This window comes from Leptodactylus fuscus, chromosome 11, assembly GCF_031893055.1.
Source record: "Leptodactylus fuscus isolate aLepFus1 chromosome 11, aLepFus1.hap2, whole genome shotgun sequence".
Classification (NCBI taxonomy): Eukaryota; Metazoa; Chordata; class Amphibia; order Anura; family Leptodactylidae; genus Leptodactylus; species Leptodactylus fuscus.
Genome location: NC_134275.1, coordinates 46,167,940 through 46,193,925, shown reverse-complemented (window position 1 = coordinate 46,193,925; position 25,986 = coordinate 46,167,940). Strand labels below are relative to the sequence as shown.

General features: G+C 46.7%; 1 protein-coding gene across 4 annotated transcripts in view; it reads right to left on the bottom strand.

Annotated features, from left to right (window-relative positions):
- The window catches only part of SYN1 (synapsin I), a 57,055-nt gene extending 37,107 nt beyond the window's left edge, over window positions 1-19,948 (bottom strand). For all 4 annotated transcript variants that reach the window (XM_075259587.1, XM_075259584.1, XM_075259585.1 and 1 more), the window contains exons 1-3: window positions 19,626-19,948; window positions 4,856-4,913; window positions 1,395-1,486 (exon numbers count right to left, since the gene is read on the bottom strand). In XM_075259587.1, the coding sequence (XP_075115688.1) occupies window positions 1,395-1,486; window positions 4,856-4,913; window positions 19,626-19,948 (473 nt within the window). The remainder of the gene's footprint in view (window positions 1-1,394; window positions 1,487-4,855; window positions 4,914-19,625) is intronic.
- Between the last annotated feature and the right edge of the window lie 6,038 nt (window positions 19,949-25,986).

The following is a 25,986-nucleotide window of genomic DNA, read 5'->3' as shown; positions in this document are numbered from 1 at the left end:
ACACTAGGAGCGGACACTAGATGTGTCCGTGACACCTGTCATTCACTTTAATGGGCATCGGGTGCGTTCTTTTGCACTCCGTGCCCGTCCTTCACTGTCTGCAAGAGAAGATGTCCGACTTCTCAAGCGGACAGAAGAACCCTGCATGCAGGGTTTTTCTGTCCGCTTGAGAAGTCGGACATCTTCTCTTGCGGACAGGAAAGGACGGGCACGGAGTGCAAAAGAACGCACCCGATGCCCATTAAAGTGAATGACAGGTGTCACGGACACATCTAGTGTCCGCTCCTAGTGTCCGTGACAGATTTTGAGCGGACACTAGGAGCGGACACTACATGTCGGACACCGACGGTAGTGTGAACGCCCCCTTAGATAAGACTACATAGGGGAGCTTTAGCTCTTTAGCTGCAACACCCTGATGTGTTACGTTAGCGGCTTTGCTTAGTATTCTCTAGCAGTGTGGTCATGTCTCGCACTATCAATGTGCCGCTGGGGTACGGGGGCAGATCTCACAAGCCTGTGCTGGTAACTTACATACTGACTATTAGTTTTGGCCCCTGGTGGGCAGCACTGCCCTTCTGGCACACACTGAGGTTCTGCTGCCCATCATCAAACGCTCCTTCAAACAGAAGACGTCTGAGGATGGAAGATGAAAGGACCTGCATGAAGGGTGAAGTGGCCGCCAGGTGATCCGTAGGAGCCCCTAAACCCAAGACAGGAGTTGCTGTGCTGAAGAAAGGAGCTGCAGGGCTAAAGGAAGGAGCTGCAGGGCTAAAGGAAGGAGCTGCAGGGCTGAAGAAAGGAGCTGAAGGGCTGAAGAAAGGAGCTGCAGGGCTGAAGAAAGGAGCTGCAGGGCTGAAGAAAGGAGCTGCAGGGCTGAAGAAAGGAGCTGCAGGGCTGAAGAAAGGAGCTGCAGGGCTGAAGGAAGGAGCTGCAGGGCTGAAGAAAGGAGCTGCAGGGCTGAAGGAAGGAGCTGCAGGGCTGAAGAAAGGAGCTGCAGGGCTGAAGGAAGGAGCTGCAGGGCTGAAGAAATGAGCTGCAGGGCTGAAGGAAGAAGCTGCAGGGCTAACAGAAGGAGCTCCAGTGATGAAGTTTTCCATGTACAGCAGCGCCCCCAGTTACCTGGTTGTGCAGGGAACTGCAGCTTTATTCACTTGAACAGAGCTGTGCTGCAGTTTACTGTGCAGCCAGGGGGCAGTATAATCAGGCAATCAATCATGATTTTGGTTGCATGTAATGCACCCTGAGGAGGGGCATACTGCATATCAGCTCAGCTGCCCCTTCATTCTCATGGTGGGTCTTTCTAAGGTTAGACATAATGAGATGGCGAATCCTTAAAGGCTTCTAGTGTAACCGCCATACAGGGTACTATACAACCTACAGGGTGTACAACTCACCTGACAACCTTCACGCCATTCCTCATGACCTCTAAGTCCACAGAGAAGGTTCCATTAGAATGGGCGACCAGGTTCAGATCAGAGAACTCGGCCTGCGGACAGGATACAACAGATCAATGTAATGAGCCATGTACAAGGATGATGAGAGTTGTGTTCCTAAGGGATCTCGGGCAGCTATGGGAAGAGTCTCCACACCAGATATCTGGGCTAACATCAGCGAATACTAAATATTCAGTGCAAACTCTCAGGGTTTTCACTTTCCGCAGAGGATCCGGCATCATCATCTGCGGCTGGCAGGAGCGGCGTTTAATCGCCGGCTTTATAGATTCTTTATAAAAACAGCTTTCTCGACCCATAAAACTTCGCAGCGGCGTCCCGCAGGAGCTGGTAATGGCTGCCGGAGAGGATGAATTAAAGGGAGGACTGGAAGCTTTCCAAATCGGGCGTCTGACAGTAACAGGATGCGGTGGTTAATCGATAGAGCTGTCCTATTGTATACATGGGGTGGAGTGCATTAACTGTGAGGGATGTGGGTGTGGGGCACCTGAGCATCAGGAATACGTCTGGGGGACAATTTGCAGGAATGGAGAGAGATGAAAGCTACATATCTGGTGTGAGGTCTGTAAAGAGGTAGTTTGGGGTCTATTCTGGGGTCTGTGAACAGAGGGGGCTGCGGTTAGTTACTGTATAAAGGATTGTAAACAGAACAATCAATAGAGAAGTGGACTGGCCTGGGATCTGTTTAAAGGAGAGTCTGATCTAGTTCCTGTATTCAGGGGGGTCTGACCCTCGGCCTATATGTAAGGGGAGTCTGGCCTGGGGTGAATATATATAGGGGGTTCTGTTCTAATATCTGTATACAGGGTACTCTGGTCTGGAATCTGTAAACAGAAGGGATCAGCATGTAGGGGTAATAGAACTGTATGCTGTATACAGAAGGGGGGGGGGTCTGCCCTGGGGTCTATTAACAGAGGGGTTCTGGTCTTAGATCTGTAATCTGTATACAGCAGGTTCTGGCCTAAGCTCTTATCACAGGGGAATTCTGATCTGGGATTTGTATGAAAGGAATCTGGCCTTGGGTGTATAGTTCTTGTTTAGGATCTGTATATAGGGGGTTCTGTTGTGAGGTCTTTATACAGGGAGTTCTATTTTGCGCTCAGTAAACAGAGGCTTCTGTTCTGAGGTCTGTATACAGGGGGTTCTGTTCTAGGGTCTGAATACAGGCGGTTTGTTTCTGAGGTCTGTATATAGAGAGTTCTATTCTGGAGTCTGCATACATAGGGTTCTGTTCTGGGGTTTGTATACAGGGGATTCTGTTCTGAGGTCTGTATACAGGGGGATCTGTTCTGAGGTCTGTATACAGGGGGATCTGTTCTGAGGTCTGTATACAGGGGGTTCTGTTCTGAGGTCTGTATACAGAGGGTTCTGTTCTGAGGTCTGTATACAGGGGGTTCTGTTCTGAGGTCTGTATACAGGGGGTTCTGTTCTGAGGTCTGTATACAGGGGGTTCTGTTCTGAGGTCTGTATACAGGGGGTTCTGTTCTGAGGTCTGTATACAGGGGGTTCTGTTCTGAGGTCTGTATACAGGGGGTTCTGTTCTGGGGTCTGTATATAGGGGGTTCTGTTCTGGGGTCTGTATATAGGGGGTTCTGTTCTGGGGTCTGTATAAAGGGGGTTCTGTTGTGAGGTCTGTATATAGGGGGTTCTGTTGTGAGGTCTGTATATAGGGAGTTCTGTTCTGAGGTCTGCATATAGGGGGTTCTGTTCTGAGGTCTGTATATAGGGGGTTCTGTTCTGAGGTCTGTATACAAAGGGTTCTGTTCTGGGGTCTGTATAAAGGGGGTTCTGTTGTGAGGTCTGTATATAGGGGGTTCGGTTGTGAGGTCTGTATATAGGGGGTTCTGTTGTGAAGTCTGTATATAGGGGGTTCTGTTCTGAGGTCTGTATACAAGGGGTTCTGTTCTGGGGTGTGTATACAAGGGGTTCTGTTCTGAGGTCTGTATACAAAGGGTTCTGTTCTGGGGTCTGTATAAAGGGGGTTCTGTTGTGAGGTCTGTATACAGGGGGTTCTGTTCTGAGGTCTGTATATAGGGGGTTCTGTTGTGAAGTCTGTATATAGGGGGTTCTGTTGTGAGGTCTGTATACAAGGGGTTCTGTTCTGGGGTGTGTATACAAGGGGTTCTGTTCTGAGGTCTGTATACAAAGGGTTCTGTTCTGGGGTCTGTATAAAAGGGGTTCTGTTGTGAGGTCTGTATATAGGGGGTTCTGTTGTGAGGTCTGTATATAGGGGGTTCTGTTGTGAAGTCTGTATATAGGGGGTTCTGTTGTGAGGTCTGTATACAGGGGGTTCTGTTGTGAGGTCTGTATATAGGGGGTTCTGTTGTGAGGTCTGTATACAGGGGGTTCTGTTCTGAGGTCTGTATATAGGGGGTTCTGTTGTGAAGTCTGTATATAGGCGGTTCTGTTGTGAAGTCTGTATACAGGGGGTTCTGTTGTGAGGTCTGTATACAAGGGGTTCTGTTCTGGGGTGTGTATACAAGGGGTTCTGTTCTGAGGTCTGTATACAAAGGGTTCTGTTCTGGGGTCTGTATAAAAGGGGTTCTGTTGTGAGGTCTGTATATAGGGGGTTCTGTTGTGAGGTCTGTATATAGGGGGATCTGTTGTGAAGTCTGTATATAGGGGGATCTGTTGTGAAGTCTGTATATAGGGGGTTCTGTTGTGAGGTCTGTATACAGGGGGTTCTGTTCTGAGGTCTGTATATAGGGGGTTCTGTTGTGAGGTCTGTATACAAGGGGTTCTGTTCTGGGGTGTGTATACAAGGGGTTCTGTTCTGAGGTCTGTATACAAAGGGTTCTGTTCTGGGGTCTGTATAAAAGGGGTTCGTTTCTGGGGTATATATATCTGATATATAGAGGGTGATACATGTGATCTATAGAGGGTGATACAAGCGATGGAGAGGGTGATATGTGATATATAGAGGGTGATAAATGTGACAGAGAGGGTGATATTATTTTATATAGAGGACAATACATGTTCTATATAGAGGGTGACACATGAGAAGGAGAGGGTGATATATGAGATATATAGAGGGTGATACATGTGATGTAGAGGGTGCTATATAGAGGGTGATAGATGTGATATAGAGGGTTATATATGTGTTATGTAGAGGGTGATACATGTAACAGAGAGGTTGCAATATAGAGCGTGTTACACGGACAGTAGAGGTTGATACATGTGATAGAGAAGGTGAAATATGTGATATAAGAGTGTGATACATGTAATGGTGGTGGGTGATACATGTAACACAGAGGGTGATATACATGTGAGGTACCTGGTGATACATGTGACACAGGGGGTGATATATGTCATATATAGAGGGTGATTTCTTACAGAGGGCAATAGATGTGAGTTAGAGGGTGATAAAACACAGGGGGCAAACATTTTAGATTCTCCTCACTTACCTGCTCAACCTTGATGTCAAACTCTCCGCTGATTTTCTTTCCTTTAAATATTTTTACCCTGCAATGTGAATGATAAACTTAATGAGAAGTCAGAGAATATAAAACATGTCTTGTGCTCTAGTCACAGCTAGAGCAGCATTCACAATTGTTCTCTTTCCCTGTAAGCATCTCACTGCTGTCCCCTGCTGGTTCAGTGTCTGTACTGAGCGGATTTGTGGTGAGAGGCTCAGCAACCTGCAAGATTTTGAATGCAGCTCTGGGTGTGACTGATGTACAAGATACTAAAACTCAAGATCAGTACAAGTTATGCATATGAAATCTGCAAAATATGAGTTGTCACATGATCTGATTATATGACCACAATAACTATGCCACACTAACGCCCTTGAACACTATGAGAAGCACCCAGGGTCATGTGACTGCCAGGCATCCATATTGTTTAAGTATAGCTGTTGACAGTGTTCACTGGCTGATTGGTAAGTCATTCCATTTATCAAAACAAGCACAAAAAAGTGATCAATTTCCCTACAGCTCCCCCAAAGGGGAAATGGAGTATTACATGATGTTCATTCAAACCAATGAGTTGTCCATGTAACACATGGATGTGTTTGGTTGTCCAGTGTGAGAGTTGCTAATAACAATGTTGAAGGACCTTCCCCCTCCTTACTGTCAATTGAAAATCCCCCCAAATGTCCCCTTTTATACCTCATGCACTCCTGAATATGTAGATGAGCCTATGAAGTGGCCTAAAATGTTAAGGGTAAACACCAAAAACCGAGTAACCCCTCTCCACCATACATCTAGACAGCCATGACTGGGAAGTGACAGATTCCGAGGAGACCATCTTCCATGCTAAGGGTCGACGGAAGAAATATAATCGGCTGAATGGTTTGTAGAGTCAAAATCATCATACTGCCACATTGTGAGTCTCCGCTCCACTGATCTCCCTTCACAGCGATCAATTCCTTGTAATAGATGATGTGTCTTGCACCATGTTGCCAGTCTATATGATAATAAAAGAGCAATCATCTACTCATCCAAAGGAGCTGAAACGGCAGAAGATGTATGGTATACTCATGAATTACCCAGTGCTGGTAGTGTTCACCCATGTTTTCTAAGGGAGCTTAGTCCACCTTTTTACAATGTATATAAAACACCTTGTCCGGCCATCCCTCTCATCATTGTGGTTTTCTAAAGCCAGACACCAGACTATAGGGGTATTTATAATACACTGTAACAGACAAATGTGTCCTGCACTGTGCCGCCTGTCATCATTCATTCATCAACGTATCCAAATGAGCTGAGACCGCACAAGATATACCGTATACTGATGAATTACATTGTGCTGGGAGTGTTCACCCATGTTTACTTAGGGAGCTTAGCCCACCTTTTTATAATGTATCTCCACACATACATGACAAAACACCCTTCATCTTATAGCCGCCCCTTTCTGAATGATCTATATACTAAGCTGAAGCTCATTCAGTGGTTCCTGCAGTTCTAGAGCTGGATAGCGACAAGATTTTTCTAAACAAAATTTATTATAATTCCATGTAATAGAGGAGGTGTCCATGTCACCTGTCTACCTGATGATAAAGAACATTCATCTATTCATCCATCTAAGGCCCAGTTCACATCCGCATTCGGGATTCCGTTCGGAGAGTCCGCTTGGGGACCCCAAACGGAAATTTATACACATAGAAGAGTGGCTACCTAGGAAAACACATGGACCCCATAGACTATAATGGGGGTTGTGTGGTTTCCGTATGAAACATGCGGAGAGAGAAGTCTGTGCATGTTTCGTGCGGAGACCAAGCAGAAATCACATAGACCCTATTACAGTCTATGGGCACCACGTTTTCTCAGGTAACCATTTTGCTATGCACATAGGTTTCCGTTCAGGGGGTCCCCAAAGAGAATCCCGAACGCAGATGTGTAATGGGCCTGAGATTTACCCTGATGGACTACCTGTGCTGGCCAGTGTCCGTTTTCAGACTGAGGGACTATAGTACAAGGCGCACTGATCAACTTCTCAATGCTGGAAGTATCCACCCAAGTTTACTTAGGGAACTTAGTCCACCATTTTTTTTACAATGTTTCTAAATACACAAACCAAAGTCGCTGTGTCACCCTCATTTTATAAGCCACCCCTTCCTGAATGACCTATATATTAAAGCTCTGGAACACTGAATTCTTCTAAAGCTAGACACATGGCTGCCAGACTGTATTTATCTTAATAAAAGGGGTTATTGAGCTCAAACAAATCCCTTTAAAAAGGGGCTTGCAACTTGTATTTATCCCCTAGCCATAGGACAGAGATCCATTGTAGATTTTGGTGTTCCACCCACTGAGACCTACATCTATTGAGCGATGGGAGTAGGAATGCTACTATAGAGATGAAGCCTGTACAACGGTGGCTCCTTTCAGATTGGGGTACAAGGGACCCCAATTCTCTGAATTAGTGGAGGTCTCAGCAGTTGGATTTCCACTTATCTACAACTCAACCTCTTTCTTGTGGGCAGGACACTTTAAAACAGGGTTTGTACCATCAATGACACTGTTGCTTAAAGAAAGTTGGGGGTGTCTCAGGGATCATGTGAATGGGGGCCCCATATCCCTCCACATTAAGGGTGCATTCAGACTACGTAACGCCGGGCGTGTATGAGAGCCGTACACGCCGGCATTACGGCAGACTGCCGAACACTTCCCATTCACTTCAATGGGAGCGCTCGTAAACGCCGCTGTTACGAGCGCTCCCATTGAAGTGAATGGGAAGTGTTCGGCAGTCTGCCGTAATGCCGGCGTGTACGGCTCTCATACACGCCCGGCGTTACGTAGTCTGAATGCACCCTAATATGAGATGTAAATTCCCATATAGGGAGAGCCAGACACGGCTGATACCATTGATCCTAAGGATAGTATTGATCCTTGAATATTCCGCTCTTCTTCCAGGCATATACAATACTTGGTGTCCTGCTGTTGAAATTTCATTGTAATCAATAGGCTTTGGAGACACAGCCCCAAGCACATGAATACAGAAAATCCACCATCGCAGCCGAACTGCAGCACATCTGAAGCTGTAGGGTTGTGGAAGTGATAATTTTGGAGATGAAATAATAGCGGTGCTTAAAAATGATGTCGCTGGAGGGAGCGATTCAAGGAATTAACAAGCAATTCCATCCTGAGAAAGGAAATCTTCACGCTGTGGGATTTACATCACAAGAGGTAGAGGCTGAACTAGGTGGCAGATGAGCTGACCAGGTTGTCACTTTCTGTCCCCCACATCTCAGTGATGGAGCGCATAAATTAAGTGGTTAAGGTCTGAACCTGTCTCTTTCTCTCATACATAGAGACCATATTCACAAGAGACCTCTGCCCGATTCTGGACCTTCCTGAGAATAGTAAAGGTTGCTATTCAGCTCAAGACTTTCATATTGCTCCTGAAAATCTTCAAGGAGCATTCTGATTACTGAAGAGATTGTTATATACGTCCATTGTATGGTTGTAGGATTGGCTTCAGTATGGCCAAGCGGACTATCAAATGACCAAATACAGAAGATGTTGGCCAAATCTGAGAATAAGGGTCAAAATAGACAAAACTGTCAGGATGGGACTGTGCCCACATACTTGCTTACATTCGTTCAATGTCTGGTCATGGATATCAGGATGGTCAAAGACATAAGAGTTGACTTGGCTTTGGTTATGAGTGAGTAACAAGTCTCTACTACCTTTGTAATCTTAAGAGAGACCAAAACTGTTGTTGGCTGACGGTTCCTGTCACTTTTTGCGACCACTCAACAGTTGTCACTGGCCAGTAGACCTACGGTGCCCAAACATCTTCAATGGCTGTCAGCCAAATGGTATTCCTTCCGATTCTCCATACACGCTCGCTTGATATATTGTGAAGAGAGAGGGTAGAATAAACTGCTGCCAGATACCTCTAGTGGTGGCACATCTCCATTAAGAACATGCCAATCCTTTGCAACTCCCGAGCAACGTTTGGGTGATACACATTAGATAGCTGGCTGGTCCTGCCGTAATGGTAAGTTCTGAAGACCCTAGTCTAACATGTATGAAGCTCACGCATGGTGAAACGTCCCAACCTGTCCGACCCATAATTCCAGTAGCCAGTCTGACCCATAAGTCCAGTAGCCATCTCTCTTTCATTGCTCCTTGTTGAAATTATTCCTATCCCCAGTCTTCATTGTAATGTCCACAGCCTGGGATATAATCGGTAGCCCATGACCATATCAAGGCTCCGATTCTGTACTGCTCCTCACTTATGACCAATAATAAAACGTTCACTTCAATGTGATGGACTGTAGGGGGTGCTCTCGCCCTAATTACCAGGAACAGCTGGACCCATGTAACATTTATAGAGTCACGCTGATATTCTTCCTCCATAATAAGGTGCTTTAGCCTTGCTGAATTACCCTTGGACTTGGGAAGTTGTAACCGGCTGCGGCAGCTACAGAAACAGGGCAGATGTTACTGCGGCAGCCGATTCTTCCAGTCTATGCTCACGTCAAATAGAAGCAGAGAGCATGAGTAAATCACCACTGCGTTCTCCACGCACTCTGCCCCGCTCGGGGCGTCAGTTTGCAGACACTTCAATATTGTTTGGTTTGCACTAAAAGATAAAAGTGAAAAATTTCCAGCTACCTGACTTCAGGCCAACATCGCAACTATCAATACTGTTATACTAGAGATGCAATTACGTGGCTCGATCAGGCATTACCCAGGCCTTAAAGAACCCTCCACCCAAATCTAGTCAAGAAAACAGCAAGCTAAAGAATATTAATGGTCTTAGATTTCATAATAATATCATGGCTCTCGTTCCTTGTGCTAGTGTTCTTGGTTTGACCCTGTCCTTGGCCTAGCTCCTACTGCTAATGACCCTTGGCTCTGAAATGTTTTAGGAGCCGCTACCTGAGGATCCCACAGCAGCAAAGTCCAGGGTTGTCTCACTACAGACTGTAAACCCCCAGTCCACTCAGTCCCCTGCTCTCATGACTGCTGGGGTATTGGGCAGTCAGACCAACAGTGAAGTGACATAGAGGATAAGTGTCTGTAATGGGGCAACCTCTTTAAAGGTGAAGACAGGGGACCCCTTACACTCTACCTACCCAGTACTGAATGGATTATTGCTTACCACATCTCCAGAATGTGACCATAATACATTGTCTAGTGGGGGGAAGGGATGTGACAACTATGCTGTTCCCTACAAATCCGATAATACCTGACACCAGTAATACAGCGGTCATGGCAATATTACCTCTGCTATGAGCCTCTGGGAAGCAAATTCAGGCTGTTACCATTTTCTGCATCCATGGATGGTGTAAACCTTTGAAGGGCTCCCCCCTCTGTACAGTCAATGTAATGTTATCCAATAGGGGACAGTAAGAAGTGGGACACCAGTTCCTACTGTCTCTGAAGGGAACCAGCCTGTTTTTTGCTACGGAACCGCACTCCCTTGGAGATCTTGGCTAGAGATATTTAAGGAGGTCAGGAGCCTGGGGTGCTACATAATACAGAAAGCAGATGTCTAAATGAAGCCTTAGTCGACGAATGACCCCCCACACTGTGCACACGGCAAGCAATCCCTGCCTACAGATGTGCCCTGATTGGCTCTCCGGCTCCTTCCCCGAGGCTTCTCAATCCCTCCGCACACAAGAATTGCAGTCTTTAAGCCTATTTATTCCTGTGCCTGCGTCTTATCATCCCTCTGCTCCTTGCACAATGTGAATCACTGCCCGTAATTCTGGAGCTGATGGCACCGCTGTCTTTTATCTGTGCAGCACATATTTCTGGAGTGAGGGGGCGAGACTGTGAAATTACTTCGCACTTTTGCTTTAAGCTGAGCTGGATGCAGCGTGATTGATGCTGCAGGAGGCGAAAAAACGCTGGCTGGTGATATGGGGGGGGGGGGGGGGGGGGGCTCGAGATGTTAGCGTGATACCTACACTCTGGATCATGTCATATGATGAATGTGCAGACATTATCACTGTCACATGATCCACTTGTGAACATGCCCGAGGATCTATGGGAGCCACCAGCTCCCCATAAACCACCATGATGGACCACTATTAGCTTTTGTACTGAAGACCCACATTATGGTGATCCTCTAGTAGATTTGGGACAAGATACAATGCTGAGATGCCCATGACTTGCGAAAGCATGGCGGCAAGGTGCACCATCCCTATTTACTGCACAGAAGTGACATCACTATTTGGTGTGATGACATCACTGGTCCCAAAATTAGAGTCTAGAGTCACATCCATGATCCCTAGGAGCCCCCGTAGCATTGTTCTGCAGGCAGGACTGAGATCTCGAGTAATCTGAAGAAGCCGCACATCCTGCAGAGCTGTGAGATAGAAACACAATCATGCCGGCAGCCCCCTCCCCTACTCCCTGCCAGCTCAGCATGGTAATAGGGTGCAATTACCAAAGGAAGAAACGAATGGGGAGGTTTATTCCTGCAGTCAGCGCGAGTCAATATATGCTCTGCACGGAGGAGCGGCATGATGAGGTATAATGGAGGTGTCCGCAGAAGAGCGCTCCTCTTCTCACCTCGCCGGTGCTCCTCTTGGGTCCTGCTATGCACACTGCTGCGGCTCTTACTGATTATACTGCCAGGGATGAGTGATGGGCAGGAGGGGCAGCAGGCCTCAGCTTTATAGCCGGACTCTTATAGTGGTCATTGAAGCTATAATCTGCAATGCTACTGGCTGACAGGCGGGGGAGGGGAGGACAGGGATAGCAGCAGACCGGAAAAACAGCCATATAAATAAATTAGAGCCTTATATAACTGGGATACAACTAAAACCATTAAATGGCTCCTTTCTGCCCCTTCTGGTCATGTGACCAGGCTGCAGAAGGAAACCTGTGTCATACTGACCTTCACTTACAATACAGTATAATGTCGCATAATGGACAATGTAAAGAAACAATAGGGCTCAAAGGGTGAGGTGAGGATGACCTGCGAGAGGGTCCCCAAATCATCAGGTCACCAATACATCTACCGACATGAGACACCCAGATCCTATCAAGCTAATGCCAGTATAGGGGTCCAAAAATGTGACACCCACAGACATGAGTCTAGAATAAGATGAAGACTGTTGTCGCTACCCTGGGTGGAAAATGCCTTTAAGGGTTCTAAGACCACCAAGACACAAGGGCAATGACTAATGGGTTTTCCATTGGGTGTCTAAAGCAACCAGACAGCCTACCTCAACAGAGGCCAAAGCAGCCACCATGCTTTACAGTGCAGCTCTAAAAGAAGAGACAGATAGATATGGGATAGATAGATAGATAGATATGAAAGAGATAGATAGATATGAGATAGATAGATAGATAGATAGATATGAAAGAGATAGATAGATATGAGATAGATAGATAGATAGATAGATAGATAGGAGATAAGATAGGAGACAGATGGATGGATGGATGGATGGATGGATAGATAGATAGATAGATAGATAGATAGATAGATAGATAGATAGATAGATAGATAGATGAGAGGGACCTCATGTATTACCTTTACCAGCAGTGCCAGTCCGGCAAACAATATATGGCAGAGTTGTCTCCTCATCCTCCGGTATGGCAATAGAGTCTGGGGGCTGTACATAGACTCTCTGACTCTGAAGATTTGTATTGTTTCAGGTTCGGCCCAAAGATTTGTTTCGGGTCGATCAAATTGAGATATAACAGGAAGTGAAATTGTTATTCTCTGGGATCTCTTCAGACCCCAAAGTATAATACGTGGACACCCAGAGTAGGTGTAAAAATACCAATATCCAAAGAGCGTAGGCTGCACTCCAATATTAGTGTAGATATAGGGTCCCAACCCATACAGTAGAGGAAGGATTTCACACTTCACAGAATGATCATTTCATGTAGAGTAAACTCAGTGACGTTTCGGTCAGCACAGTGACCTTCATCAGCCTCTCAGACAAGTAACCAGATAGTATGGATGCTATAGGAGTGCGGGAGAAGACGGTGGCGCAGAGTAAGGAAGGCGATCATCACGTGTGATGAATAAACAGCATGAATATTCATATGGCAATTCTGTGAGGTGTGAAATTCTCTCTCTACTGTAAAAAATAACAGACATTTATACTCCCCTTCCGTCACCTCTTCTGGGCCTCTTCGCAGAGTCTCCGGGTCATCTTCTGGCCTCATGTGACCACTAAGACCCAATTACAGGTCTCAGTGGTGGACCCAGGTGCATGACATCACCTAAAAGACCAGAGGAGGACCCCCCCCAAAACCCCTCCCCATGGCCTCCGGCTAGTATACTCTGCGGTATGAAGAGACCCCACAGTATAATAATTTCACTTACTGATCATAGGCAACAAACCCCCAAAATTTCGGGATGAACCTGAGACTTTTGAAATATTCAGGTTGAAACCAGCTGGTTACGAATCAGTTCTCGAATCTAGTCAAGGTGGTATCAGTCTGTGCCGGACAGACTCTCACTACACCCTAGCAGACCAGAAGAGGGCGCTAGCATTCTAGTCCCATCCACATAGTAGCAGTCCAAGTGTCTATCACAGCACAGCCTAACAAAGGACAAAACCAAAATGCCAATAGACAAGGACCAAGAGGAAAATATCAGTGACAGGAGGAATGACAGAGGATCATAACAGAAACTATAGCAGAGTCTTCAGACCTCAAAGCATTACATGGGCAGTCCATACATTTCACTGCTTACTGTGTAAGGGGGCATTCACACGGAGTAACGCCGGGCGTGTATTACAGCCGTGCACGCCGGTACTACGGCAGGCTGCCGAACACTTCTCATTCACTTCAATGGGAGCGCTCGTAAACGCCGCTGTTACGAGCGCTCCCATTGAAGTGAATGGGAAGTGTTCGGCAGTCTGCCGTAACACCGGCGTGTATGGCTGTAATACACACCCGGCGTTACTCCGTGTGAATGCCCCCTAAAGGCGGTGCAGGAGAGAATTCTCTCGCAGCATTGGGGACGCCCCCAATGCTGTTTGAGCGCTGGGGCCCGCCCCCAGTGCTGTGAGAGAGCTCATTTGCATACCGACAAGAAACAGGATATCTACGGAACAGCAGCGCGGAGAAGACAACGAAAGGTAGGAAATGAATATCCTTTCTTAAGACTATTCCGACGTGGTACCTAGAAAAAAGTGTGTCTGACTGACAGGATCCCTTTAAAGGGAATCAAATAAAAGTGAATAGTAAAAAAAAGCCTCAACCCCAAGTCTACAAGTCTAGAGCTTACCAATATCAGCAACTGTGCTGTATACACTGTGCCCGCCATCTCCGGCCAGGAACCAAGCCATGAAACATCCTGGAGAGGTCAATGGGATTATTAATATTGATCGACTGCATTCTCACAAATATTGATCTAGCCTCCAAGAAAATGTCCGCCCTCCATGTAGACACTTGCAAGTAACAATACACTGCCCCTGTAAATCAGACCCCACACAATGTGAGCGGAACACATATAGACAACCAGTGTCACTGACCTAGAAATGTCCCAGAGACCTGGAGGACCATATACACGAGCCTTACATAAAGGACCTCTGTATACACAATTCTTATATACATAACCAGCATATACATGCACTAATCCACACCCATATCTCTACAACATCCACTATAAATAACCCGCAGTATAAAATCAATGGTCACCTCCCCAGACCTCATGTCTATCAGATAATGTAATATATATTAAACACTGCAAACCTTTTTTCTGGCAATTCCAAACTAGTTATATTCTTGTACATAGGAGGTGTATTATAGTAGATATATTCTTGTATATAGAAGCAGTATTATAATAGTTACATTCTTGTACATAGGAGTAGTATTATAGTATCTATATTCTTGTACATAGCAGCAGTATTATAATAGTTATATTCTTGTACATAGGAGCTGTATTATAGTAGCTATATTCTTGTACATAGGAGGTGGTATTATAGTAGTTATATTCTTGTACATAGGAGGTGGTATTATAGTAGTTATATTCTTATACATAGGAGCAGTATTATAGTAGATATATTCATGTATATAGGAGCAGTATTATAGTAGTTATATTCTTGTACATAGCAGCAGTATTATAGTGGTTATATTCTTGTACATAGGAGCAGTATTATAGTAGTTATATTCTTGTACATAGGAACAGTATTATAGTAGTTATATTCTTGTACGTGGGAGCAGTATTATAGTGGTTATAATCTTGTACATAGGAGGGCAGTATTATAGTAGTCATATTCTTGTAGATAGGAGAAGTATTATAGTAGTTATATTCTTGTACATAGGAGGGCAGTATTATAGTAGTTATAATTTTGTACATGGGGCAGTATCATATTACAATTCTGTACCACATCCCAGTATTATACATTGAACACACATTGAACAAACTGAACACACGGTTATTATTATACATTTTGATCAAGGTGTATACGCTCACTAACTACTTCACGGGGTCTGCTGTATAGTAGGTGTCTACGTCTATTGCTGATGTGTGAAGATGCCTACAGCTGACTGGTATTTCTTTCTATTACTGTGGACACGTGGGACTCTGCCACAGCCTGGGAACCTACCATCACCCACCTACCCCATGAGTTATGGAAGCTTGGCAAGAGAGCAGCACCCTGTCTGCCTGGATGGCTTCAGACTTCTTTGGGCAGTAGAACACAGCGGTAAGAAGAAAGCAGGAGGAGGGCTTGTGATGAAGGACATTTGGGGCATTTTTTTTTGTGCTTAAGGAACAATAGTGCTGATGCAAGATACGAACTATCAGCTGTGAGCATGAGATCTCACTACCTACCAAAGAACTACCACATGTTATTGTGATAGCTGCATATGTCCCCAACCTCTGCAAAAAACATTTCTGCCTGTTATATCTACATGCTGTGCCCCCTCCTCATGTCCTCCAACCACGGTCGGGCTGTATTATCAACATCACTTTCTTTTTAGTTGCTATGATTCCTAGGATTTCTCTATCTGCCATGAGCTTGTATGTTTCTCTCTTGTTATATACTACTGTACCATCTTCAGCAGAGGGCTACAACATCTGTCACTGAATAGATATATGCTGGGATACATCACTTATATCTTCTCCACCATATAGTTCTATTTTATACCTTTTTAAGTAACAGCCTAACCTACCTTGCTCTTCTCAGAGTATACACTAAGTGTAAGTTGATAACATGATGTATACAGGTACTGGATATAGTTACACTGCTGCATTTATCTATATTTCTTTCAGTCTTCCCTGTGGATCCTCCAGTTCAGATCACATTACGGGAATAGTCTCTGGTTCTTCTATCCTCTGAACCATTTCCCTGCCCCACTTCCCTCCATCATCCATCCTACTTGCTTTGTGTCCATCAGTCTACATTTTCTGTCCTTCCATCATTCTGTCATTTGTCCATGGCACATAATTTACCTTCACTCCTGACCTTTGGTCTTTTCCTCCGCTCTTGTCTATTTCTAACAGTCAATGGCGTCACATCCCTCTATGGGGTACGTGTGACACCCCCATATAATACTCTTGTCTAGTTTCATAGACTTGTTCTGCCCTCTTTCCAGGGCAGGGTTACAACTTGGCTCATTGACGCTTTATTGGGGCACTGTGGTGGTTCTTTCCAAGGCCAGAACAATTTATCACGTCCCTCCTGGCCATTTCATCTCCTAAAGGCATTGCACCAGAATAAGTGTCTGATCAGTGGGAGTCCACCTTTTGGGACCCGATTGATCACAAGAGAGGTTATCTCCTGTCCCTAATTTTTAGCCTGGCTATCTGTGACAGTCCCACAAAATTGGCTATGACTGGCAGGGGTCTTAAAGATGGCTCCTTTTAGAGAAGCAGTTGCCTTGATAAGACACCCACCTCAACGCTACCCCAGTCCACTGTCGCAGACTTTGGATATGACTTTCAACATGTTCTCAGTCTCAGGGAAACTTGATTCAGGTCATAGAAGTAGGCTGAAGAAACCTGAGGACCACTATGAGGGCCTCTATAGTCACACTCCATCCCACACCTATAGCAGTACAATGTTTCGCCCACCAGAGCCGAACATATTACCACGCGCAGGCTGCCGTGGCCACTAGACCCTCAGCTTGAGGACCAGGTTTCTGCAATTAGTTCATGCACATCGTTGGCCAAATTAGACACGGCCATCTGCTTATCCTCAGCGGTTATTAGCTAAAAGCCTCCAGCGCCAGTACATGCCTGCGTCTGCACAGCGACCACACGCCGGGAATGATCGGGGTGATATTCCAAGTGTTATGATAAACTCTGTATGTTCAAGCCATTCAATACATATTGTGAAGTCAGGGCAACTGCGGGGCATCAACTTCAGTAGAGTAAGCGGCAGGCAATGTACGGGCAGCCCCGAACCCATACCCAATGCCCATTACAATCTGACCAACTCCAAAGACATTGTAGCACGTACTAAAAACACACAATATAGCATTATGCAGACACCAACCCCCTGGCCAAAGACTTAATGAAAATTACACAAGAATAGGGCCACGTCCACATTTAATTCACTGGCCACAATTCTACATACAACCTGTTACTACATGATGAGCGGGGGGAAGGGCAGAGAGGAAAATAGTGATCTCCACAGGCAAATGCTTCATATCACACAAGAATACTACTGTAGGGGTGTCTGAGGATGCCCACTATCTGTGGGGTGCCCCTACCCATCATCATCATAATTATAAAGGACATGCCATCACAGATCTGTAGAACTCTACATCCTGCTGAAAATCCACGTGGCCTCATCTTATCTCATCACCCCATTCACTAATATGTCACCCCTGAACCCTAATATTCTTCTCCATCTTATACCATAACTTTACACCAACTCAACCTCCTGTAGTTTCCTTCTTTAACACTGAAATTTCCTTTGCAGACTTGGTCGATCTACACCTCAGCTACTTGTCCCCCTTTTTCAAGACACCTGTATACCCTGCACTTCTAGTCACTATACACCCTGCCCTCCCTCAAGGCACATCTATACCACCCCAAGTCACTCCCTTACCCCACACCACCTCGTCACCCCTATACCCTACCCTTCTCCATCTTCACCCACCTACTCTACCCGTCTCCACCTGTGCTCACTTAACCCTGTCCTTTCCCACTTGTACCACTCTACCCCTGTCCTTCTCCATCTGTACCCATCTACTCTAGTCCATTAGTTCCCACCTGCTCCTTCTTTTTTCCACCTGTATTCACCAACCTTCACTAATAACCCACCTACCCCATGCTATTTTTTACCTGTAGCTACCTACATCTGCCCTTGTTCGCCTGTACCCACCTACTACTGTCCCTGTCCACCTATACCTACCTACTCCTGCCCTTGTCCACCTATACCCACCGACTCCTGCCCTTCTCCATCTGTAACCACCCATTCCTGCATTGCTCCACCTGTACCCACCCACTCCTGCCCTTGTCCACCTGTACCTATCTACTCCTGCCCTTCTCCACCTATACCTACCTACTCCTGCCCTTCTCCATCTGTACCTACCTACTCCTGCCCTTCTCCACCTGTACCTACCTACTCCTGCCCTTCTCCACCTGTACCTACCTACTCCTGCCCTTCTCCACCTGTACCTACCTACTCCTGCCCTTCTCCACCTGTACCCACCTACTCCTGCCCTTGTCCACCTGTACCTACCTACTCCTGCCCTTCTCCAACTATACCCACCCACTCCTGCCCTTCTCCATCTGTACCCACCCACTCCTGCCCTTCTCCACCTGTACCCACCTACTCCTGCCCTTCTCCACCTGTACCCACCTACTCCTGCCCTTCTCCACCTGTACCTACCTACTCCTGCCCTTCTCCACCTGTACCTACCTACTCCTGCCCTTCTCCACCTGTACCCACCTACTCCTGCCCTTCTCCATCTGTACCCACCTACTCCTGCCCTTCTCCACCTGTACCTACCTACTCCTGCCCTTCTCCACCTGTACCCACCTACTCCTGCCCTTCTCCATCTGTACCCACCTACTCCTGCCCTTCTCCACCTGTACCCACCCACTCCTGCCCTTGTCCACAAGTACCTACCACCTACTCCTGCCCTTGTCCACCTGTACCTACCTACTCCTGCTCTTCTCCACCTGTACCTACCTACTCCTGCCCTTCTCCACCTGTACCCACCCACTCCTGCCCTTCTCCACCTGTACCCACCTACTCCTGCCCTTCTCCACCTGTACCTACCTACTCCTGTCCTTCTCCACCTGTACCCACCCACTCCTGCCCTTCTCCACCTGTACCCACCTACTCCTGCCCTTCTCCACCTGTACCCACCTACTCCTGCCCTTCTCCACCTGTACCTACCTACTCCTGCCCTTCTCCACCTGTACCCACCCACTCCTGCCCTTCTCCACCTGTACCCACCTACTCCTGCCCTTCTCCACCTGTACCCACCTACTCCTGCCCTTCTCCACCTGTACCTACCTACTCCTGCCCTTCTCCACCTGTACCCACCCACTCCTGCCCTTCTCCACCTGTACCCACCTACTCCTGCCCTTCTCCACCTGTACCCACCCACTCCTGCCCTTCTCCACCTGTACCCACCCACTCCTGCCCTTGTCCACAAGTACCTACCACCCACCCATCTCCACCCTCCAATAATAACCTCCATTCAGGTGTCCTTTTCATCCTCTACCAAATACCCCCCTCCCCCCATGCCCTGCCCTTTCCAGTCACAATCTCCTGTCAATGACTTGCCCTTCCTTATATTGCCCCATCCCCTCAGCCCCCCTCCATATTGCCCTCCTCACCAGTCGGTATGCGGCTCATCCACCACCAGCAGTACTTTGGCCCCTCTGGCGGCCGCCCCGGACACCCCCCCGGCCGCGGTGGACACCTGCTCGCTGAGGGCGGCCGTGGTCTGCTTCACGGCATTGGAGAGGGATGAGAAGAATCCTCCGCCGCCGCCTCCTCCTCCCCCGGTGCTGGGCTCCGGTGACACGGCCGGCGGTACCGGGGAGACGGCGGGGGGCGGGGCGGGGGGGTCAGGCCGTTGCAGGTCGCTCATGTAGCCGTTGGGCAGGTTGGCCATGAAGTTACTGTCCGACAGGCGGCGCCGCAGGTAATTCATCATGTGCTGTTGCTGATCGGTTACGAGTCGGTGTGAATGACCGGTCTGTGACCGCTGAGGGGCTCGGCTGCGCCCGGTAGGGACCCGGTGTCACGGCTCGGGCTGCTCCGTTTCCAGTCAGCGATCCGTTCTCCTCTTAAAGTCGGTGACAAATCTAGAAGATATAAGGTCGCTGTAGACCGGCTCAAACAGCTAAGGACGGGGAACCGCCAGGACTGAGCCGTGAGACCGGGAGACCGCCAGGACGGAGCCGTGAGACCGGGGGACCGCCAGCTGCTCCGGCCGCTCCGAGGCTGCTCTTCAATCTGTCTCCTCGGCGACCGAGCGTGATGAGCATCTTCTTCCCTGCCCCCCGCCAACTTGGTCTGTCCAGTGGACTCCCCTATATGTGACCATGGAAAAGTCCTTTCGTGCTATGAACTCCGCAATGATAGAATATACCAAGCGCTAAAAGGGGGCGGCGGGGCGGTGATGGTGAATCACCGGCATCCCTCCCTCTACAATGCGGGGAATTGGTGCAGTCCGGTACCCAAAGGAAGAAGCAGAGCAGCAGTTATGGAGACAGAACGGAAGATACAGGGGAAGGAGGAGAGCAAAGGAGACTGAGAGAGTTGAGGAGGAGAGCCGAGGAGACTGAGGGAATGGAGGAGAGCAAAGGAGACTGAGGGAATGGAGGAGACGGAGTGAATGGAGGACACTGAGGGAATGGAGAAGAGCCGAGAAGGTTGAGCGAATGGAGGACACTGAGGGAATGAAGGACAGCAGAGGAGTTTGAGGGAATGGAGGAGAGCAGGGATTGTACAGGAAGAGAACTACAGGAGACTGAGGAGCAACTGAGAGAGAAATACAGGGGAAAGATGGAGGAGGAGAGCAGAGGGTATACAGAGAGAAGGACTGGGGATATACAGAGACCATACAGAGAGGGGGGCCAGGGAGTATAGAGAGAGTGTACAGTGTTGGCCAAAAGTATTGGCACCCCTGCAATTCTATCAGATAATACTCAGTTTCTTCCAGAAAATGATTGCGATCACAAATTCTTTGGTATTATTATCTTCACTTAATTTATCTTCAATGGAAAACCACAAAAAGAATTGTCTAAAAGCCAAATTGGATATAATTCCACACCAAACATAAAAAAGGGGGTGGACAAAAGTATTGGCACTGTTTGAAAAATCATGTGATGTTTTTCTAATATGTGTAATTAACAGCACCTGTTACTTACCTGAGGCACCTAACAGGTGGTGGCAATAACTAAATCACACTTGCAGCCAGTTGAAATGGATTAAAGTTGACTCAACCTCTGTCCTGGGTCCTTGTGTGTACCACATTGAGCATGGAGAAAAGAAAGAAGACCAAAGAACTGTCTGAGGACTTGAGAAGCAAAATTGTGAGGAAGCATGAGCAATCTCAAGGCTACAAGTCCATCTCCAAAGACCTGAATGTTCCTGTGTCTACTGTGCGCAGTGTCATCAAGAAGCTTAAAGCCCATGGCTCTGTGGCTAACCTGCCTAGATGTGGACGGAAAAGAGAAATTGACGAGAGATTTCAACGCAAGATTGTGCGGATGATGGATAAAGAACCTCAACTAACATCCAAACAAGTTCAAGCTTCCCTGCAGTCCGAGGGTACAACAGTGTCACCCCGTACTATCTGTCAGCGTCTGAATGAAAAGGGACTGTATGGTAGGAGACCTAGGAAGACCCCACTTCTTACCCAGAGACATAAAAAAGCCAGGCTGGAGTTTGCCAAAACTTACCTGAGAAAGCCAAAAAGGTTTTGGAAGAATGTTCTCTGGTCAGATGAGACAAAAGTAGAGCTTTTTGGGAAAAGGCATCAACATAGAGATTACAGGGAAAAAAAGAGGCCTTCAAAGAAAAGAACACGGTCCCTACAGTCATACATGGCGGAGGTTCCCTGATGTTTTGGGGTTGCTTTGCTGCCTCTGGTACTGGACTGCTTGACCGGGTGCATGGCATTATGAAGTCTGAAGACCAATACTTTTGTCCGGCCCATTTTTGGAGTTTTGTGTAAAATGATCAATGATTTGACTTTATTTCATTCTTTTTTGTGGTTTTTTCATTTCAAGCAAAATAAATTATAAATGGTATTAATACCAAAGAGTTTGTGCTTGCAATAATTTTCTGAAAGACACTGAGTATTATCTGACAGAATTGCAGGGGTGCCAATACTTTTGGCCAACACTGTATACAGAGAGAATTGAGTGTATATAGAGAAGGACTGGTGGGAATACAGAGAGAGTGACCAGGGGTTGTACAGAAAGGAGAGAGTGTGCAAAAGGGGGGGTATATTTTTGAGGAGAGACTGTACAGAGAGAGGGATCGGGGGGTTTACATAGAGGAGAGGCTCTACAGGGAGAGAGACTGGTGAGTATACAGAGAGGAGTGAGTGTATAAAGAGATAAAAGTACACAGAGAGGACTGGGGGTATACAGAGAGGACAGACAATACAGAAAGAGGAACCAGGGGCTTACAGGGAGGAGAGAGTGTACAGAATGGGACAGGGGGCAAATAAAGATGGGAGAGATGGAGCAGGGTGCACTGCCTCTGTCAAACACATCATTGTATACAGTATAAGCATTATGCCCCCCCCCCCCCCCCGCCTCTAATGAATATGGGTGGGATGTCATACAGCATACTGAGATTATCTGCAGTGATCTCTGAATGTTCAGGCTTCGAGGTGTGTTCTTAGGTTTTTTCCTCAACAACCAAAAATTACGTAGACCCCACCTGTTAAAAAAAAACAAAAAAACGCTTTTTTTTGTGTGCAGTTTACCTTTAAGAAGAAGTGCACATTGAGGAGACCGAGAAGTCGTTTGCATCATATATGTGTATTTTATATCACCCTGAGACCTCTTCCCCTTGGAAAGACAGCTGGTGATAAGGAACATAAGAGAGAAAGCAACCAGCTAGCCAACTATAAGCATCCTTAGAGAGGCTAAGATATTGTAAGCAACAGGAGGAAGAGGCTGAAGTGTCTATAATAAGGAACAGTCCTAACTCTAGGTCCACTGTGACTTCAGTTGTATCAATAAAGCTTGTTTGACTCATTAAGCTGTGGAGAGATGGAAGGGAGGTAACCACTGCTAATAAGCTCCAAGACGTAGATGTCTCAATATCTTGTGTTGGTGGTGGGATCCATCGATGATCCAACGTAGTAGCAATGATATCCTCATACTTGGACTCTTCGTGGGTGGAATTAGCTGTTTGGCCAACCCAGATGTGTAATGGTCCCCACAACATGGCTGACCTCTTACCCCGTACACATTAAATCCACCATAGACGGAAGCTGCAGATATGCTTTCAGGTCAAACCTACCTACTTTTGAGCAGGAACATCAGTGAAATATTGAAAAGGGGTGAAAAAAGGGAGTGTTCTGTGTGTGGTGTGCAAAATTCTGGCCTGAACTAGTGGTCTACATTCTGTGGCTCTCCGGCTGTTGCCTTTGGCTGTCTTGACATGTTGGATGTTGTTGTTTTGCAACATCAGGAGAGTCACAAGTTGAAGACCACTGCCTTATGGACCACAGACCAAACGTGCAGGGTCAAGACAGTGTTCAAGATCAGAAGCAAATAAAGAACTACTAGAGATAGCATACACTGCAGCTCTCAGGATATTTGTCTGCTTTTCAGGAGACCTCTGCACAATTCAAGAGTCTCCAGATATTTCAGAAAGTGTTGGCATGCTATTGGTACGCCATCACCATCAGACAAATATCAGAGGCCTTGGTTGTCTTACAGAAAACATAGGCTTGGTGATGGTTCCATGTAATGTGGACGTCTTTAGAGAGTCAATATGAAGCAAACAAAGAAGAGCGTAGAGTAAGTTACCATTGATTATCTGGAGACTGTAGAGCGGAACAGAAGACCAACAACAACTGAACTCTCCAGGGATGACCAGACAATACCAGTAGAAAGACTGTGAATTCGAGAGAGTCAGACAAACAAAGACATCCTGGTACAGATGGAGAGACAGGTGTATGGAGACGTGGAGGGATCCATGGTGACAGCGGTAATCTGCTGGAGATATCTGGAAGGATATGAGCGTTTACTGCGGAGCGAGACTGACAAATATTTGTATCCAGACATATGGTGACAAAAAAGACGTCAGCCACTCATCAGGATATCTATGGATGAGGAGCATACAGGGGGCTTGATGGTGTCCTGTGGCACCAAGATGTAAGCGGCACGTGATCCATTAGACCAGGAGCCTTCTACCATTTCTCCTTGCTCTAATTCTGCGTCTTGTGTCCATTGTAGGTGGACAGGGATCACTATGGGCACTCTGAGCAGTCTATGACTACCCCATATTCACAAGCTTTGTGTACTGACACCTTATATCAGGGGTCCTCAAACTGCAGCCCGAGGGCCACATGCGGCCCGCCAAGCACTTCTGTCTGGCCCCGCCGACAACGCCGGCAGGCGTGCATTTATAATGAAGCTCCTGGGGAACTCGGGCGAGGCCATGGAGAGCACTTCACTTTACCTATTGGAGGGCACTGCTCCCGATGTCTGTGCGACCTGCTCTGCCTCCGGCCCACTGTTTAAAAAGTTTGAGGACCCCTGCCTTATATCATAGTCAGCAGTGGTCAGGGATCAGCATGGACGCTCTGACCAGTCTGTGACTAACCCATATACACAAGCTATGATGTTCTGTGTGTACTGACACCTTATATCATAACAGGAATTTTTGCAGCAATTTGCTCTGCTGTGTGCTTGGACCAGATGGACTAGCCTTCAATCACATCAATGAGCCCAGTTCACCCTATGACCCTCATCAGGTCACATGATCTGACGGTATTACACGACCACTGCAGATAATATGCCTTACCTCCCTAATACTAAAGACTACTGTACATATACCTAAAGAAAAGAGATGTATCAGAGCTGAATTGTTATTTAACTTTATGTTGGTCCATTGTTTGCCAATGAGGAAAACAATAGCCTCATGTAGGCCGAGGGGATTCCGATTTTATAACAGAAGGCACTTAAATAACATCTTAGTGCCTTCTGAGTTACATTGATATCAATGGGGATTCTATTTTGATCAGATTTCACGCAGCTGGATAGGATATGCTCTATTATTCTTGGAACCCCCTTGGACTGCACATGAGGCCTTACAACTCTGTTCCAATAACTTAGTACATTGGCTCAGTGTGCTAAATGACAATCTCAGCTCTGCTACATCAGCTTTGCCAATTGCTGAGATATAGTTATAGGAGGAGTAGGTCTACTTATTTCTATAGTATAGGTATAGTGGAGGGCATGGCGGAACACAATAGTGATGGCGGATACAAGCGCTATAGATATAATAAGATCGCTTATCCATATAATCTGCACTACTTAAACATTACGCAGTATATTATTACACCATCCTATAGACCATATGCATGCCACCACACTCATCGCATAAATCACGAGCACTAATTCCTGAGGAACAGACTCCTCCAGCCTTAATATCCGTCTACATCTGTTTATAATGACTATATTATGTTCTCTCCCCGGCAGCCGTGCATGTTATGAATAAATGATTACATGAAGCCGAGCCGGCCAGTGGGTAACCATTCATGAGCTTTGTGTAGCACTGCAGGTATAGAGGCATGCAGTTCACAGAGCTACCACTAGATGGCCTCCTATCATTTGTCTACTACCTGCAGGATTGTACAGAGATTCACAGGAAAGAACTCCTGAATATTCTGCAATCTCAAATGAAGCAGTGTGCGCAAAACAACGTACAATGTGATCCTCAGTGTATGGAGCATTGAACGAGATTGGATTAGAGATGAGCTAGCTGCTTTGGGTTGAACCCTTCAGTGTAAATTTTGTATGACCCAAAACTTTTGGGGTTCGTCAATCGTGAACTAGAAGTGAAATTTTTATACTCTGGGCTGTCTTCAGACCTCAGAGTATAATAGATGTTAAAAAAACCAAAAAAACATTCATACTCACCTTCCCTCAACTCTTCTGGACATCCTTGTAGCGTCTGGTGCTCCTTCTGGATCCTTTTGCAGGTGACTTCTGGCCT